Genomic DNA, 18,437 nt, shown 5'->3' on the forward strand with positions numbered 1-18,437 from the left:
AACAAATAAAAAAAACCAGGAAATCAAACCTTAAACTCAAATTTGAAAATCAGATCAGAACCAAAACCTTCAAATTTATTGAAACCATCATACTTAACCACCACCACAACTGATAGCCTTAGCCACCACTAGAAAATGGAGCACCATTGTCGCCCCTTACCCTCTAACCTCACATGTTGTAATGTGTTCATCACCATCCCCATCACAGTCTACACAATCAAGCTTTACACCACTTATCACCACCAATCGACACCTGCACTCTCCTCCCGTCACCAGAGCTGATTCCAACTCTCAGATCTAGAGAATGCAGCGGTAATAAGAGACCAGATTCCTTCCATATAAATCATCAAGTTCTGAAACCCTATTAAAGCATCAACTTCTATAAATCCTATTGAAGCAATGGTAACAAAATCAGGGATGTCCGCTTTCGTCTTCGGTGTGCTGGAAACTCGATTAAAGCATCAATTCTGAAACCATCGACTTTGGGATTTTTATTGCTTCAATTCCAGTGGGGATCGATTTGGGATTTTTCTAAAACCTAAACCTTCAAATATATTGAAACCATCATCTCCAGTATGATATCGAGAAGGAGATAGGCGTCAATGATGCAATAGGAACCTACAAATCCTGTTTCAGCATGAGTGTCTCAGACAACTTTGAGTGAAGGTTTCTAGTTCAGAATCCAGAATCAAATGGTGGTCGGAGGCGACTTCAAGGCCGCCGAAGAATTGAATGTAGATTGTGAGTGAGAAAGAACAGATATAATGTTATGGAATGTAGATTATGAAGAAGAATTGAAATAGGATTTGGAATTGAAGCTCCCTAACCGATGTAGATTGTGAAGAAATGGGATTTGGAATCTGTCGATCAGAGAATAAGAAATGAATGAGGGAAAAATGGTTTAGGGGTAATTGGGGTGATGCTTCTTGACAGGAGAGAGAGAGAGAGAGAGAGAGAGAGAGAGAGAGAGAGAGAGAGAGAGAGAGAGAGTGAATGAGAGAGAGAGAGAGTGAGAGAGAGACGGAGAGAGAGGGACCCTTTACATATTAAATTTTATTTTTTATTTTTAATTAAAATGGTCCTTGGGTATTGAAATGACGAAAATACCCATCACTTAACGGTAGAAAATTGACGAAGTTAGACGGAAGGACTAAACATTAAAAGTTTTGAAACCACAGGGACCATCTGTGAGGGTTTTTGAACTTAGGGACTAAACTTGATTTTTTCGATAACCACAGGGACCATTTTTGAAGTTTTGTCTATTTTATTTGTGTGGCTGTTAGGTTTGAATGATTTTGTATGAATTAATGTTTTTGTAGGATGAAAACCGATTTAGTAGCTTGGGTACAATGTTTATAGCTTGCACAATTGCACTTTTATACCCGTGTGTCTATTATTAGTAATCTGAATTCTTCTCATTCATTTCCTCTTATGCGTCTGACATGTTATATGTAATATGAACCGATTGTTATGAGAAGAATTCACCATTCATTTCTTGTGAATCTTTCGGGTAAAAGAAGCATAATTTCCAGTCATTAAGAATAAGAAATTCAGAAAAATTGGGAAAATATCAAGGCCAAGAATCCAACCAAATTGATAAAAGAAAAGGTAAGAAAAAAAATCAAATAAAGGCATTGGCAGAAATTAGCCAATTCTTGGAATTTTGGAGTATAAGGCAACCCTTTTCGGCCAATTCTTGGAATTTTGGAGTATAAGACAACCCTTCTCGGCATCTGATTTTAATTTGGGTCTTTTTTTTCATTACTTTATATAGTCAACAAATATCATTAAAATTAATAGAATCTAGGGCTATTTCAACAAAACGATAAATAAAATCTTAATTATTAATTTAGTAATATTGGAACCTCATTATTAAAACTAGCCGTTTACCCGCGCTAAGCGACGGGTTAAAATAATTTTTCTAGAAATTAATTTCTACATACAATTGGTTATTTAAAAATAAAATATATTATTTTTGTGTTTATATTAAGAATTGAAAAAGTTTGTAAGTGAGTTTAATAAATTCAAACTTCTATTATCTTGGTGGTTCGTTGGATATTCAGTAGTTATTACATAAAAAATGATGGTATTAACTTATATATAAGTTTCGCCTAAATGATAATAAAATTTTTAATTGAAGATAGATATTATAAATTCCTATGGTTGACAGTAAAAATTATGATATCGATAACACACTATAAGTAACAAATTATATAGAAACAAAGGATATTCCACTTATTTACATTTATTTATTCTTTAGTTTTAAAGTGGGTTTTCCTTCAAAAACCCCTCATTTCATAGTATCCGCATCTCATCTGAGGGTGGAAATGTTGTGGAGGTTAGATATACTTCAATAGGTCTTATAAATACTCACATACAATTGGTCTTTTTAGACAATACACTTTGCAATACTCAACTGTCAAGTATACAAAAACCATGTTTCATATGATAATAGCCACTACTTAATCATTTAGAAACTAATTTAATGTTTTTCATGTCTAGCATTCAACAAATATCAAATATCTCTATTTATAGTAAAACATATTATTAAAACATAATATGTGATGAATCCTATAATAAATAAAATTCAAGAAGACTTTATCCTCCATTAAAACAAAACAAAAAAAAATTACAGGGAAATAAAATAAATCATTACCAATAATAATGAACCTCATAAAGGGGATTTAGAGGTAAAATTGACTAATTGCAACACAATTACCCATATGATACCATTCATATTGTAAGACAACTTTCAATAGACCACCATAATGCTTAATGTTAAATTCTCCAACATAGGAATCACAAAACAAAGAATAAGGGACAATAAAGATCTTAAAATGAGTGACAATTATCTAATTCATAGGGTACCAAACAAATCAATATTCCAGCTCCAGCAAGACACCAAAGTGCATACGTAGGTAAAAACTTGAGTACTGATAGGCCTTGACTAAAAAAGGAGTAAAATTTGAGTTATAAGGGTATAATCGTCCATAAATATCCTAAACCTCCATTCCAAATCATATTAGAGGCATTTCACTTGTCCAGTTCCATAATTGTAATAAAAGACATATTAAGCATGTTGAGCAACCTCCGAGCCAAAGACCATTGATCACAAGGATTGATCCAACCAAGAAAAAATGTAGTGGATCCATCACCTCATAGTCTGGACTGGTCAAAGACTGACATCATGGAATTGCTTAATAGATATTGTATTCCTTCACAATAAAATTTAGTTAATAAAGTAATCAAAACAAAGAAAATGACTACAGTGTCGACAAAAATATTAGTGGAAGAAGATCTTACACTGTGTTGATTTCTAACCATGTTTTATTTGCATCTTTTCCATCAAATCCTTCAATGGTTTCGTTTCCAGCAAAGGAATATTGAGTAGTTCTATGAACAACCTCTTCAAAGTAGAAGATGCAGATGTATTGTCTGAACCAATATGAACGAAAGATGCAGCTGTGATGCCTAATAATATCCAAGAATGTATGATTATATGCACACCGTAGACTAAGAGTTGTAAAAATTTTATGGTTACAATTCAAGCTCTTTACCCGTCTTTTTTATTCATACTTTTGTAGCATTTTATACCTACTAAACATGTATTTTGTCTTGTATTAAAAGTATTTAATATGATAAACCCAAAACTTGTTTACTTTTACTCATTCTTGTAACATCAAAAATTACATGTAATCATATAATTACAATTCTTAGACAGGACAGTCCATTTCATTTTGTCAACACCAAAAGTCACTTTCTACCATTGCAATAACAGTTTTCCCATTGATGACAATTCTTCCCTGAAAATAGAGAAAACAAACATGGTAGAACACATTATAACATAAAACAAAACAAAGGTTTATATCTTATGCTTAGTTTGTTAAATGTCATTATACCTTCCCAAAAAGCATCCCATCAGCCCCTCTTTGTTTTTGCCATTTATAAACCAGCAAGATCAACCAAATGAAGCTTTTCCATCAATTTTGTTGTTGCTACCACCACAATATAGACATGTTTCGTTGATGACTTCTCTTTCTTCCACAAAAGTTTCAAGGGTACCAACATACACATTCTAGTCTTCAACACAATGGATCTTCCATGTTTGAGTATGCTGACTTCCCCAACAACAACAGTGGCCAACATGGTCGAACAATAACTCGCACATCTCAACTTTATCTAAGATTTGTCTCTACAGATATTATCATAGAATTATGTTTAAGCTTATGTGAATTAAGGATCCAATTATATTACAGAAGCAAGAAGTTTGTGGGTAAAGACTACAGAGTATACCTATGATCTTGATGTTCAATTTGACCATATTGTCCTTCTTAGCCACTTTGGTATATAAATTACCAAATTTGCCCCTGAAGTGAATAAAAACTCCTAACTTGGTGCAAAAACAAGAAAATGACCTATAAGCACAAACACACACGTATAGTCTATTAACAGGTAAAAACAAAAAATAACAACAAACAAAAACATGGTCAACTCAAGGAAATGTTAGTTTATGTAGAAAAAAACTATTTAGTTGGGGTAGAATAATAGTTATCATGTTTTAAAGATCATGAATAAGTTACCAAAACGACATCATTTCATAGGCAAAGTTCCAGTTACTTCTTTTATGTCATTTTTCATTGGAATAAGCGGTTGATTGTATGTTGTTTAAGAATTGCAAATATCTAATTGTTAAAATTTAATGAGCTCGGTTAACCTTTGTCTTGGTGTTTGAGAACTTGCTCATGGATGTTGGTGGTGCAATACATTCATCTTAACAACAAAGATAATCACTTCTGCTCCCTGATAAATCTATGTCCAGTCCCATCCTTCTCAACAAAATTACACTTGTTTATCCTTCTCAACTCTCTCATCCTCCTTCCCTTCTCACGTATAGATCCAATAAGCAAATAACTATGGGGAAGAATGTATAGAACAATTTATTCCAAATTAACAATCATTAAGAGCTATTTTCAACTCTCCTATCCTCCTTCCTTTGTCACCTGATAGATCGAATAAGCAAATAACCATGGGGAAGAATGTGTAGAACAATTTATTCCAATTTAACGATCATTAAGAGCTATTTTTCAGAAACCAAAATGGCATACCAGATATACGTTTATAGAAAATAAATCAAATATAGAAGAAACGTATTACCTTTTTCGTCAAGGGATTAACAGGGTCTTTGTCAATGTCAACGATTAGTTAGAGATTGCTTGTAGAGGTGAGAGCGATGGTGTTGTTAGTGATGATGAGTGGTGGTATGTATTTATATTAAGGGTTTATAGAAAGATAGAGATAGAGACGGATTATCACGGGTTTATGGGGGTGGAGGCTAGGTGGAGCGGTTGGTGGTGCGAGAAACGAAAAATAGGTGGTGGTGCGCTATTGGTTCGTGATTTGGGGATTGAATAGTGTGCCATGTTTTTGGTGTCAGGTGGTGGTGGTAGAGGCGACTTAGCATTAGGGTTTCAGGTATCGACGGAAGGCAAAAAATCTGTCGTGATGGTTTTTTGTGTGTTTAGGTTCCCAGTGGCTGATGAAAAAGAGGAGATAATGGAGTTTGGAACAGAGGGGACGGCGGACGCAGGTTAGGTAGAGGTGAATTTCCAAGGCATCGACCATCCATTTGGGTGACCACGTGAGGATTAATGGGGAAAAGATGGATGGTGAGACACTTCTAGTTTGTATGGGCGGCGTCAAGAAGTTGGTGGTAACAGAGGGTTGCCGGAGACCGAAGAGAGCAAGGTGAGACGGAAGAGATGTGGTGTGACGGCAGACGGTGGTGTGTAGATGAGATTAGGGTTTTCAATATCTTTTGGGAATGCGTAAGATACATTTAGGAATGCGTTTTTTACGTTTAGATTGTATGCTTAATATGATTGTACGTGATGTTCAAATTGTTATTCCTCTTAAATTTCAAGAAATGGGAAATATGTTTAATAATATAGTAAAGATAATGAAACGTATTTGATGAGTATTTGATGATTATTTATTTGGTCTTTAAAAATTAAAAGTACACTTATTCATGTATGATTCCCTTGGACATTCACAAACTTTATTGCTTTCTATTGCAAAAGGGTTGGCCGCAGTATACCAATCTTATATGCTTCTATATTTTATTTCAAATGGCAGTCACAAGCTTGAAGGAAGTTATGTGAAATGTTGATATGGTGAAGTATGAAGAAATAGGTGAAAGATCAAGAGATAAATGGAGAGAGCAATAAGCATGATATGACATACAAAAGAGTTGATGTTGCATTGCTTCTATTATAAGGATTTTATTTGTTTTAAGAATCTGTTTCTAGTTCTATGTGATTTGAAAAACATGTTCATAAGTTATTGTTTTATCAACATAAATTTTCTTAAATTCAATAGAAATGATAAGTGTCACAAATGATTTTTTCAAACAATAATTTTTTTTTTCTCAAACCATGGTTTCCACAGTTTAAATTTAAACCTAATTATACAAATATATAAAAACCAATTCACACACAATTAAATAATTAAATAGCATAAATAGGGTGGACTTCTGCATCAGATAAATCCCAATTCCGGCACGACCCACAGCTTGAGCTTGCTTTTGACTTCCGCCTATGTCTCCGTTGTTTCTTCGATTTCAACACATAATAAGTCATTCCACCAAGAACCACCGCCATCGTCACCGTCCCAACCACCGTCACAAAGGCCGCCGCCCATCTATGGTGTCTCCCCACCACAATATACGAAGACGAAATAAACGCCACCGTCGTACAAACCGACGCCAACCACATCATCTTATTAATCACCTCAACCACCCGTCTCTCCGACTTAATCTCCCCCCTCACCACCGTAATCTGCACCACCACCACCGCCAGCGACGTAAACAAAGCAATAGCATTGAAAATAAAAAACACCTTGAAAGACGAGCTGTGTACCATCACCGCCGTCCCATCATTTGCATTGCCACCGGGGACTGTAAAAATGGCGGCGAATGCCACCGTCGCGAAGAGAACCGCCACTACAGTGACGGAGTTTGTGGCGTTGTTGATTCCTTCACGGTGGAGTTTCCGAAGCTCTTTGGCTATCCCGCTCATGTTCCGGTTAGTTTTCCGGGCTTGTTCGAGCTGATTGTGGACGTTGTTTCTGATTTCTGTGACGGTTTGCCGGAGTTCATCCCGTGGCTGGTTTAAGTCGTTGGCTTTAACAGCTCCGTAACGGGATAATGTTTCGATGATTTCCGAGGTTTCTTCTGAAAAATGGAGATCGCTTACGATGTCAAGAGCTGTTTTGTGATCTCGCGTTAAGGCGTTCACGTTTGTGTCACGTAGAAGTAATAGCTCATTAACTATCTGTAGTTAATCAAACCACATAAAACTGTTAGAATTTCAATTTGATAAAATCATCATCTTATCCTTACATCATATTTCGTAAGATATGCACATAAAATGATACATCCTAAAAACCAAATTTCAAAATATTCATCAAATTAAAGGAAATAGAAGGAAAAAGGACAAATCCACATTACATTCTAAAATATAAAAGGGACAAGTTTTTTCAAAGTTGATAAGTTAATACCTCGATTCGTTTCTTTCGTGTGGCGACATGCAAAGCTGTGTTACTGAACTTATCGGGGAGCATGACAATGGTTGGATCAGCATGAAGAAGCAATTTCACGACTTCACAACTAACTCCTTTCACAGCCATATGCAAAGCAGTCTGACCTTTCTTATCTGTTCTTCTTGCAAGATGTGGATCTTTAGCAAGCAAAGCACTCACTATCTCCACGTGTCCTTGTCGTGCAGCTAAATGTAATGCATTTTTACCATTTGATCTCGTGACATTCACCAAGCTACAATCTCTCGATAACAACTCATTGACTATGGATAAATGGCCTCTTACAGCTGCACTTGTAAGAGGGGTTGAATTCGAGTGGCCCACTGTTTTGCTTAGATCCGGATCGTGGTCCAAAAGGATCCGAACAATCTCTGCATATTCACTTTGATACCATGTTAGATATATACTTGGATTGATATACAAATTAGGCGTTTAACCTATTATTACCTTGGTGACCCTCTCTAGAGGCAATGTGCAAAGGATCAAAACCGGATCTATTCTTCAAAGAAAGTCCTTCTTTAGTTGTGTAAGGCAAAAGTTCCTTCACAACTTCAAGAAACCCTCTTTCTGCAGCTGTAAATAAAGCTGTTTCTCCAAGCTCATTCACCTCATTCACAACCGAAGCTCTGATCTCAGCTACCTCAGCATCAAACTCTGCACCTGTCATTGTCCTCAACATTTGCTCATTAATTTCATCAAGAATCTCTTTCACTGCCATAACATCACCACGTTTTGCAGCTAAGTGAAGCTCAGTGTCGTTGTGTTTTCCTGTCACTTGTTTCACATACTTCTTCTTCCCACTGTGACTCGTTAATGACTTCCCTGAAAGTGATTTTCCTGAACTGGAAAACCCCCATGTGTTTGTGGAGCTAGAGTATGCTAGTGACTTGCTTGAACCTGATCCGTACATTGGAGTACCCATTTTACCAATATTTGATGATGAATATGATAACTTACCGGAATTGGATACCACTAATGCAGGTGTTCTAGGTGAAGGAGGAGGGAATGAAGGGGAAGGAGAGGGAGACCTTTGAAGAAATGGATTTGTACATGTGCCTGAATCTGAACCCATTTCTAGATCCATTTCATCTCCTTCTAAGCATCATTAACAGTAATATATTTTAGTAATAGAATATACAATCGACATTGATTAATTCTATAATAAGTTCCATAATATATAGCAATTAATTAGACTTTCGACTGATTCAATTGAATACGGATCTATATGGTCTTCAGGTGATACCAAACCAGAACTAATTCAGATCTCGAAGAACATATAATAACACGTTTATGTGAGTGCATGTTTGTGTGTATTAGTGTGTGTAAGTGTATATATATGAAATGAAATTGGAGAAATCAGGATTACCTTCGAAGACGGTGTTCATCGTTGGTTAAATTTATTGAGGTAAAAGAAAATATGAGATCATATAATATAGGTGTGGAGGATAGTAGGTGATATTAGGGTTTATAAATGAAAGAGCTACCGGAGACGGGAAGAATGCGGTGGTTTTCCGGTGATCAATGGCGCTACCGGATTTCCACATCGATTTAGTTATGCATTTACGATCCGCTTAAGACTCCGTCGTGTATTTAAAGGTTTCGCAAAGAGGTTCATAAAATAGGTTATATTCAACCCTTAGACTTTTAGATAATTACCATGTCATCCTTATCAATGAGTATGTATGCCGTGGTAATTGGTGTAGACACACGTTTGGTGAAACCAAATTAGATATCATCAAAATCCGTCATGAATTTGTTGTAATTCTATCACAAAATAGTCCTAATTAAAGTGTAAATCTGTCGTGAACCTTTTTAGAGACTGATTATGACGGAAATTGTTGTCAAATACGTAGTATAAGTTTTTTAAAGCCTTATCAAATTATACTACCCCTGATATTTCTTCAGCGTCCGCCACAGTAAACAATAGTGATATGGACTAGATCTAGTAGTTAACAACAACTTTATGAATTATTGAAAGCATGAAAAATACAAGAAAGTAAACGAACTTCAATCATACATACAATATGTGAGGAACATTGGCTTGAACGTTTACTTAAGTTTTACTTTGCTTCTTGAAATAAACAATATTTTCAGCAGCGATATTTTGCCAAAATGAATATTTTTCATAACTAGTGGTAACAAATTAACCACCATTTTAACAAAATGCCAAAATATGACCACTTGCTATGAAACTTGGCCAATTCCAGCCTACATGATTAGTTTTGAACTCCATTATCGTGACCACCTATTTAAAGTTGTAACATTTTCATAAACCGCACTTAATTTCGTAACTCATAAATAATTTCGAAATCTAACAAAATATTTGGATGTTGTTTGTACTTGTTATTTTTTGATGTTTTGTTCATAGGTTGTTTGAGTTCAAGTGACCATCAAACCAATAGGAATGACACCCAAACAATGATAAATTAATTGCAAGGTGTCTGTGTTTTGCAATTGGTGATATCGAGTACATAATTAAGAAGGGATGATGAAAGTATATATTGTGTATTCATGATAAAAAAGCATCACTCTGTTGTCCACTTCAATAGCTTTCAAGAGTCTCTTTCATACATTGTTTCAGAGTCTCCCTTTCTTTTGGCGGGCTTTCTTTCTTTTGCTTCCTTATGCTTCTATATAAGATGCTAGCACTTATCGATCATCCATTCAAAGGAAAGCCCTCAAAATAGAGCATCAATCGATTATTGAAGATGGCTAATGAGGTCTTCACTCCCTCTTGTATACTTTGTTGGATGTCCTAAAAAAGGGACATGAGTTCGAAGTTGGAAATATTTAGGCCTAAAAAAACAGCAAACATGGTTGTTTTATTCGGTTCAAAAATTGAGTAATTGACATCTAGTTCTTGGTTTGACACCATTTCGGATGGAATGTATTAAAGACTAATCTTTAGATATGAGTTGTTGTCAACAGATAACAAATATCCATTCATAGTTTTTCTTTAATATAACGAATAGATGGTAAGAAAAAACGTTTTTTCATAACTTAATTTTGTTAATAAATAAATTTAGAAGTTATTGTCAATCAGTAACATATGTGATTAATCAAACCTTTTTAGCCTTGATGACTTCTAACGTGGCGTGAATGACAATTTAGGTGCTGTTTGTTTTTTTGAAACGAAAATCCATAAAGTCTGCGGACCACCTCTACAACCCTCTGCAGTAGAAGAGGTGGATCAAACGGCTACAGACTGTAATAAAAACGTGTTTATTTTTTTTAATATTTACATGTTGCTGCTGATATTAAAAAATTAAAATAAATTGATTTTATAATCCGAAAATAGTTTATTAATACAAAAAATTTAATAATGTATGACATTTCGGCAAGAATGTATGATATTTCAGCAAAAAGTAATAATATTTTAACAAAAAATAAAGATATTTTAGCATAAAATAATGATATTTCATCAACAAATTATTATTATTCAATATATAAAAAGAAAAAAAAAACTTCAACAAGAATAAACAAAAAAACGAAAAAAAAAAATATGAAATAAGATTTCAGCAATATATAATCAATATTTTAGCAATAAAAAAAGAAGAAAATGAGGTTGGAAGAGGTAGGAAGAGACAAAACAATTGCTGTACCAAGAAGAACACGCATAGAGGTTTTTTAATCCTAAGACTTCTGAAAAACAAACAACTGCGATGAAAAGTGTTGTGCGTGTGTTGGGCCGTGCAACAATAAGAGGTCTGAAGATGTTTTTTTTTTTTTTTCCAAAAAACAAACAACACCTTAGAGTTGTATCATATATGTTTTAGCACATTAAAACATATATTTGTTGGGTTTTTTTGTATGTAAAATACTACTGCCTCCGTCCCAAATTGATAGTCCACGTTTGACTTTTGAAGTCTTTTTTCTTCAACTTTGACCGTAAATATTTTAATTTGTGTTATATATTACTTAATAAAACTTATAACAATTAAAATACAATCCATTAATATATTTTGTATCAAGTATTATCTATCAAAATCAAAAATATTTAAGGTCAGAATTGAAGAAAAAAGACTTTAAAAGTCAAAAGTGGACTATCAATTTGGGACGGAAGTAGTATATAATATGAAAGTGAAAACCATATTTATATAATAGGTATCAAGGTTGTCAAAACTGAGATCTTATTTATACTATATAATATGAAAGTGAAAACCATATTTATACAAGATTGTGATCGTAAGATCTTTACCAAAATAAATTCATATTCAAATTTGCTCGCAAGATAGTGTAATTAAGCTTACTTCTAAAGCATCACTCATAATTTTTATTGTTACAAACCATAAACATTAAGAAATAATCATCTTAATTAGAAATAATATCATTTTGATCGTGTATAAATAAGACATAAGATCACAAATGAATTATTATAATCGTGTTATGCCTAAATCGAAGTGAACTAATAAAATGATGATGTTCTAGAAGACTTTTTGTAACTTGTGACACTCGATTTCAAGTTGAGTAAATGAACTTTTGATAATCAGTTATATAATAAAACTAAAGAGGTGAGATCGGGTTGTAGTTTGATTGAAATTGTTTTTCATTTGTAAAATCTTAAAATCGTAAGATCATGAGATCAAAATTGAGATTTTAAACAACCTTGATAGGTGTTGGTATTTTTGTATCATCAATGTGTATTTAAGTGTAATAGATTGACTCAAAATCAATCTTGACGAACATTAAACAAGCAAGAAAGATACGAAGTGCACACTTATTTAAGTTTATTTAAGATTCAAAGTAGACTACCATTTAGGGACGAAGCACCTGAATGAACGGGAGTTCAAGTGCAGTGTCCCTAGGAGCGGGGCCAAGTGGCAGAGCTGGCTGGGGTCGAGTTGTTTTGACCTAGTTTTTGAAATCTGTATTTTTGGAAATAAACTTGGTTTTTGACTTTGTTTTGACCCTTATAGAAAGAACTCGAATTAGTGATAGTTTTTAGACATCAAACTGTTTTAATGACAGTTTTTCAGACATAAAACTGTCTTATAACAGTTTTCTGATGGAAAAGGTACTTAAACCAATTTTGGTCTTCATTTTGATGGTAAATTCGAAATTCATAACAATCAGATTCTATGTTCTTGCTCTCATATTCTGAGTATTATCCGTTTAACGATTGGAAGTACCACAAAAAAAGTGATATCATAATTTTCAAAATTTTCAGCCTTTATGTATCCTAAATTTCTAACTAGAGATGGCAAAAAACAAAAACCTGTACCCCATGCGTACCCGAAAACCTAACCCGAGTTGACCGGGGACGGGGACAGGGATGAGCCCGAATATAAAAAGCGAGGATGGGGATGGGGATGGTTCTACCTTTCGGGTACCCATACACGTACCCAAAACCGGCTCCGATGGGTATCCGATATATATATATATATATATATATATATATATATATATATATATATATATATATATATATATATATATATAGGGTTAGAATCAAATGTGAATCATAATTATTGTGTAAACATATGACTAAATTTTGGCTATCAGATTATAAGAAATGAAGAGTTGTGATTTTAGGGGTACATGGTATTAACATGGGATAACATTACTATATCATTACACATAATTAATTGTAAGGGTAAATTAGTCTAATTGGTTAACAAGAATTTATGGAAGATAAGGATATTAATAAATTCAATTTAAATTAGATTTAAAAAATTAAAGTTATATTTTTTAAATTTTAATTGAATTACAATATCTTTTAATATTATTAGTAAAATCTAGAGGTTTTTTTTTTTTTTTTTTTTTTTTTAAGAAGTTGATTATTTTTTGTAGTATTCTTTAAAAATACAGTATAATAAATTTTGCGTACCGGAAATTATTAATGGTTAAAAGTAATTATTTTTTTAATTTAAAGCTTGAATTCTTTAAGAATAGAAAAATATAGTCTAAACTATTCTTGATGAATAAGCACTCTTCATGGATAAAAGTATTTTTTTTTTTTTAATTTAAAGCTTGTTCCATATCATGAGAATCGTTACCAATCGATTATTTTAGTTAGAACTTCTTGATGATGAGAATAGTTGATATTGATATTCTTATAAGAATAGAATTAATTATATAAGAATTATAGTTAATTCTTTATGAATATGTTGCATAAATATGAATTTCAAATTCATAAATGACATTCTTGAATAACAAGACATGATCAAAATGCATAACTTACATCTTTTAAAAATAATATAACATTCTTGGAAAAAAAAACATTCGTAATAAGTAGTTTATAAAAAATAAAAAGGAAAACAATTACAAATATATGAAATATTCTTATCGTAATTAGTTTCCATTCAATAATTAGTTTCCATTCTGCATTCCATCTTCAAGAATCGCTTTCAAAATATCTTTGTTGAACTCTTATATTTACAATCAGATTTTCTAAGAATAAGATAACAATTACATATGAGAAACAAAAATCCATAAATCAATAATTATTGTAAACTATATTCCTAAATTGTTATAAACAGCTAAAATCCATGAGAAACAAAATCTTGAATTATTTAAGAGTGAGATAATAATTCTTGTAAAAAATTGTTGAATTCTTTAAGATATGATAATAGTTTGCTACTATGAGATTCTTTAAGAATGACATAAATGTAAACTTGTAAAACCAACTTAGTGCATAGTGTTAGAAAAATAAACTAAGAAAAAGTAAATATAAAAAATAATTAAAGTTGAAATTGTCTTCAATATGACCCATTGATTTTACGAGGATATGACCATAACATTTTCAGTCATACAAATGTATACCTAAATTAAATGTACCAGCTTAGATATCCTTTTCATATCCTCTAAAAACGAACATACATTAAACTTTAACAATGGAATAACAATCAAACTTTCTAATGTCTTCAAAAATCTTTAAAAAATTTGAAGAAATTAATCAACCTTTAAGCCTTACATTAGGTGCAGACCTTTAAAGACAAGAATCTTAGAGGATTTGATGAGTTCAGGAGCGTCCAAAAGACTAGTAACATGGTTATAAATCGGCATCTCAACAGCCACACCATCTTTAAGAGCCTTAACCTGTTCATACATAAGATCAAAGTCATTGACTTGTGGATCAAGTGCAGTCAATCCCTTCGCTTTCCTTCCAGTTCTGTCCAAAGATTGGTAATCATCTAGACATATAACTGTAGTTGTATCACTTATGAGTGTATTTGAGTCGGGATTCCCTCCTTTTGCAAGGGAAGCTGCACCATCGAACACATTATTCAATCTTTTCTTAAAGATTGTGCTCCCTAAATTTTAAAATTGTAAACAAAAATTCTTTATTCTTATATAACATTCTTTAAGAATTATATTTTTAGTGAAACATTTGGCAATAATATTTTTTTACAGAAAACATATAAAAAAATCATTCAAATTTAACTTTTGGATTTCGTATGTCAAAATTCTTTGAGAATATCATAGTTACTGTGTGCCTTTGACTTTGAAAGTAATAATAATTATAATGACTTCAATGCTGGAACTAAGCCCTAAATCAAGAAGACAAAGGTTAGGCGAGTCCTGTACTAATGCTTGCTCAAATGATGAAACCGAATAGAATCTAAGGATCCATCATACAACTGAAAACATTATATTTGCAATTTCATCCAAAAATTAACTTCAATGCTGGAACTAAGCCCTAAATCGAGAAGACAAAGGTTCAAAAAGAAACCAAAAAGCAAAATATTTTAGATATAAATCGAGATTCATCAAAAAAAAAATGAGAAATCTAGATTCAACCATAGTCATCATAATGAAATCGAGACATCAAGAGAGAAAGGAGATATATTACCTTATGAAATCCCATCTGATGAAATCAACATCCTAAATTATTTAAAAGAGGTAGGATAATTATCAAGAAATATATTACCCGAAGCAACTTTTGATCAAAAACATGTCGTAACCCTAAAAAAGCGCACATGTAGGGTTGTTTCAGTACCAAAATCAGCCACTAATATTTGGGGGGAGGTTATTTCACAAGGTCAACGGATGCTCTGATCATTAGGAATGGAGCATGAGCTGGAGTAGGGGGTCGATCGACACACACATCCTTGATTTTTCCTTCTGGTTCTTCCTGGGATTGTGGTGAATATGGTGAAAGAGTGATTTAAGGGAAAGAAAATAACCGATCCCATGTTTAAGGGATATATCATATGTAAAATTCCGAAATTACCCTTGAATGTTGATTGGTCAAGAATCAGTCACACATTCACACAAATTAGAGATTATATATGAACCTAACACACACATACACACACACACACACACTCTCTCTCTCTCTCTTTCTTTCTTTCTCTCACTCTCTCTCTCTCTCTCTATATATATATATATATATATATATATATATATGTAATTATTTATGTTTTTATTTTTAATAATGCATAAACAAATGTTCAATAGACAAAGTTAAGTTTTTAACAATCAAACATATAGCTTTGGGAAGACTTTTTATGTCTTTTTTTTTCTTCCAAAAAATGATTTAATTTGTAATCTTGAATGTTATTGTTCGTGTTTCAAGACATTCAGTAATTATAATGTTTTATATTAGTGCTGTTAGTTTTTGTTTTGTTAGTTAATATATAATTATGAATTATGTTTCATAAAAGTTCAAAAGTTTGTAACGGAAAAAATCCCCAATTACCCGGTAAGGATGGGGATAATGATAGATTTTTAATCCCCGATGAGAATGGAGTCGGGTACGGAGATAGGGATAAGGATTTGGGTATGAGGATAAGAAACACAAAACCCGGTAGTATACTCGTATCCATTGCCATCCTTATCCTTATTTCTATCGATAGGTAGTATTTTATAACAAATCCTATTAGCAACCGCTTTACCTAATGTTTAAGAAAGGAATAACGGTCAGTTGAGTTAACTCGGGTGTCGGTGAAACAGAAATCGACAAAACCGGTTTGGATCAAAACTCACAATCACTAATGGGGAACCATAATTCCGGCGGGCGCCACCACTTACGAAACCGTAGAAATGGTGAAACTGAAGTTCAAGTCCCTCATTCTCAATACGGACCTCCATCAAATCAAGCACCACAAATCCCGTCGAGCTCAATTACGCATAATCAAATGGCAGTAGTATCACTCCCTTACTCTCAAGTCGACTGTAACTTGCGAGCTCTCGCCGGACAAGCAGAGGGCTTTGGTCGCTTCGCCGTTGGTGGACTTAACGGACCGCTCTACCATGTCACTACTCTATCAGGTTTAGTCTCGCTAATTAATGATCGTTCTTGACTCTCGTTATCGTTTTATTGGATTATTAGGGTTTTGCTATCAATGTACAGATTCTGAAATCGATTTTGCCAAATCTTATTCAATCGATTCATTTTCAGATCATTGATGTTATACATTAAAAAAGCTTTTACCTTGTTGTGTAGATGATGGACCTGGTTCACTTCGTGCTGGATGTCGCAAGAAAGAACCTTTATGGATCGTATTTGAAGTTTCGGGTTCCATTGAACTGTCATCTTATCTAAATGTATCATCTTACAAGACCATTGATGGACGTGGACAGAGGATTAAGCTTACTGGAAAGGGTTTGAGGCTGAAAGAATGCGAACATGTGATTATCTGCAACCTGGAATTTGAAGGAGGTAGAGGACATGATGTAGATGGCATTCAAATCAAGCCTAATTCAAAACATATATGGATTGATCGTTGTAGCCTCCAGGATTATGATGATGGGTTGATTGATATTACCCGCCAAAGCACAAATATTACCATTTCCCGGTAATTAATTAATCTTTAGCAGTCTCCATAACTGTAGTATACAACACTTTATAAAAACACATCATCTGTGTATCTGATTTACGTGTAACATGATACTTTCAGTTGTCACTTTTCAAACCATGACAAGACAATGCTAATTGGAGCAGACCCTTCGCACCATGGAGACAGATGCATGTGTGTCACTATTCACCATTGTTTCTTTGATGGGACTCGCCAAAGGCATCCACGTGTCAGGTTTGCCAAAGTACATTTGTACAACAACTACACCAGAAACTGGGGAATTTATGCTGTCTGCGCTAGTGTTGAATCACAGGTAGTACACAAATTTCAATTATCTCCTTATTCTTTTTTTCATTTTTCATTTTTAATCTCTAAGCATATGTATAAAACTATGGTGTATAACTTATCAATCGTTTACTTCAGATATACTCTCAATGCAACATATATGAAGCAGGACAGAAAAAGGTGGCTTTTAAGTATCTCACTGAGAAGGTAAACTACTACATACTTTTTACGGTTGAGTGGTACCATATGCAGTGATGGTTGTACATTGTGCAGGCAGATGACAAAGAGGAGGCATGCACAGGCTGCATTGTGTCTGAAGGTGATCTGTTTATGGCTGGAACTCAAGCTGGCTTATTGGGTCCAGATGCAACAAGTAGTTTTTTTCATCCAAGTCAATACTATGAGACATGGACTGTTGAACCTGCAACAATGGAACTTAAAGATGTGTTGAAGCATTGTACAGGGTGGCAACAAGTTCCGCGCCCAGCTGGCGAGTAATCGGTTGTGTATTCTTGCGCGAATATATATTATATTGATGTATACGGGATGATATTTTTATGTGTAGTTATGTCGTATTTGATAAGTTAATATGTAGTTATGTGTTTGTATGAGGACTGATGAGTGCTTCAAGCGGATACATATTCATGCTCATATTATCGCTGATTTGTGTTTAAGCTTTTAAAGAGGATTTCTATAAAAGACTGATTCGGTTTTTGGCAAGTTTGACACAAAATTTGAAAGTAAATAAGTTGTAGCCTAATCCTAGTGGTTTGTGCTTTGTCTTAATTTGAATGGAGGTAGGAGATGTCGAGTTCGAAA

General features: G+C 33.5%; 2 protein-coding genes and 1 pseudogene across 2 annotated transcripts; 1 reads left to right on the forward strand and 2 right to left on the reverse strand.

Moving 5' to 3' along the window:
* Positions 1 to 6,444: 6,444 nt before the first annotated feature.
* Positions 6,445 to 9,139, reverse strand: LOC145058173 (ankyrin repeat-containing protein ITN1-like). Its single transcript, XM_079006084.1, has 4 exons — positions 8,960 to 9,139; positions 8,041 to 8,688; positions 7,555 to 7,964; positions 6,445 to 7,328 (listed from the first exon to the last, which is right to left on the reverse strand). The coding sequence occupies exons 1-4, from the start codon at positions 8,976 to 8,978 to the stop codon at positions 6,504 to 6,506; spliced, it is 1,902 nt and encodes a 633-aa protein (XP_078862210.1). The 5' UTR covers positions 8,979 to 9,139; the 3' UTR covers positions 6,445 to 6,503.
* A 5,363-nt stretch (positions 9,140 to 14,502) lies between these two features.
* LOC145059707 (phosphoribulokinase, chloroplastic pseudogene) lies at positions 14,503 to 16,367 on the reverse strand (annotated as a pseudogene).
* Positions 16,368 to 16,404: 37 nt separating this feature from the next.
* LOC145058083 (putative pectate lyase 4) lies at positions 16,405 to 18,338 on the forward strand. Its single transcript, XM_079006007.1, has 5 exons — positions 16,405 to 16,806; positions 16,982 to 17,333; positions 17,436 to 17,646; positions 17,757 to 17,825; positions 17,892 to 18,338. Exons 1-5 carry the CDS (start codon positions 16,530 to 16,532, stop codon positions 18,114 to 18,116), a joined length of 1,134 nt encoding a protein of 377 aa, XP_078862133.1. The 5' UTR covers positions 16,405 to 16,529; the 3' UTR covers positions 18,117 to 18,338.
* Positions 18,339 to 18,437: the final 99 nt, after the last annotated feature.

This window comes from Lactuca serriola, chromosome 6 (assembly GCF_051521515.1).
Source record: "Lactuca serriola cultivar US96UC23 chromosome 6, Lser_US96UC23_V15, whole genome shotgun sequence".
Classification (NCBI taxonomy): domain Eukaryota; kingdom Viridiplantae; phylum Streptophyta; class Magnoliopsida; order Asterales; family Asteraceae; genus Lactuca; species Lactuca serriola.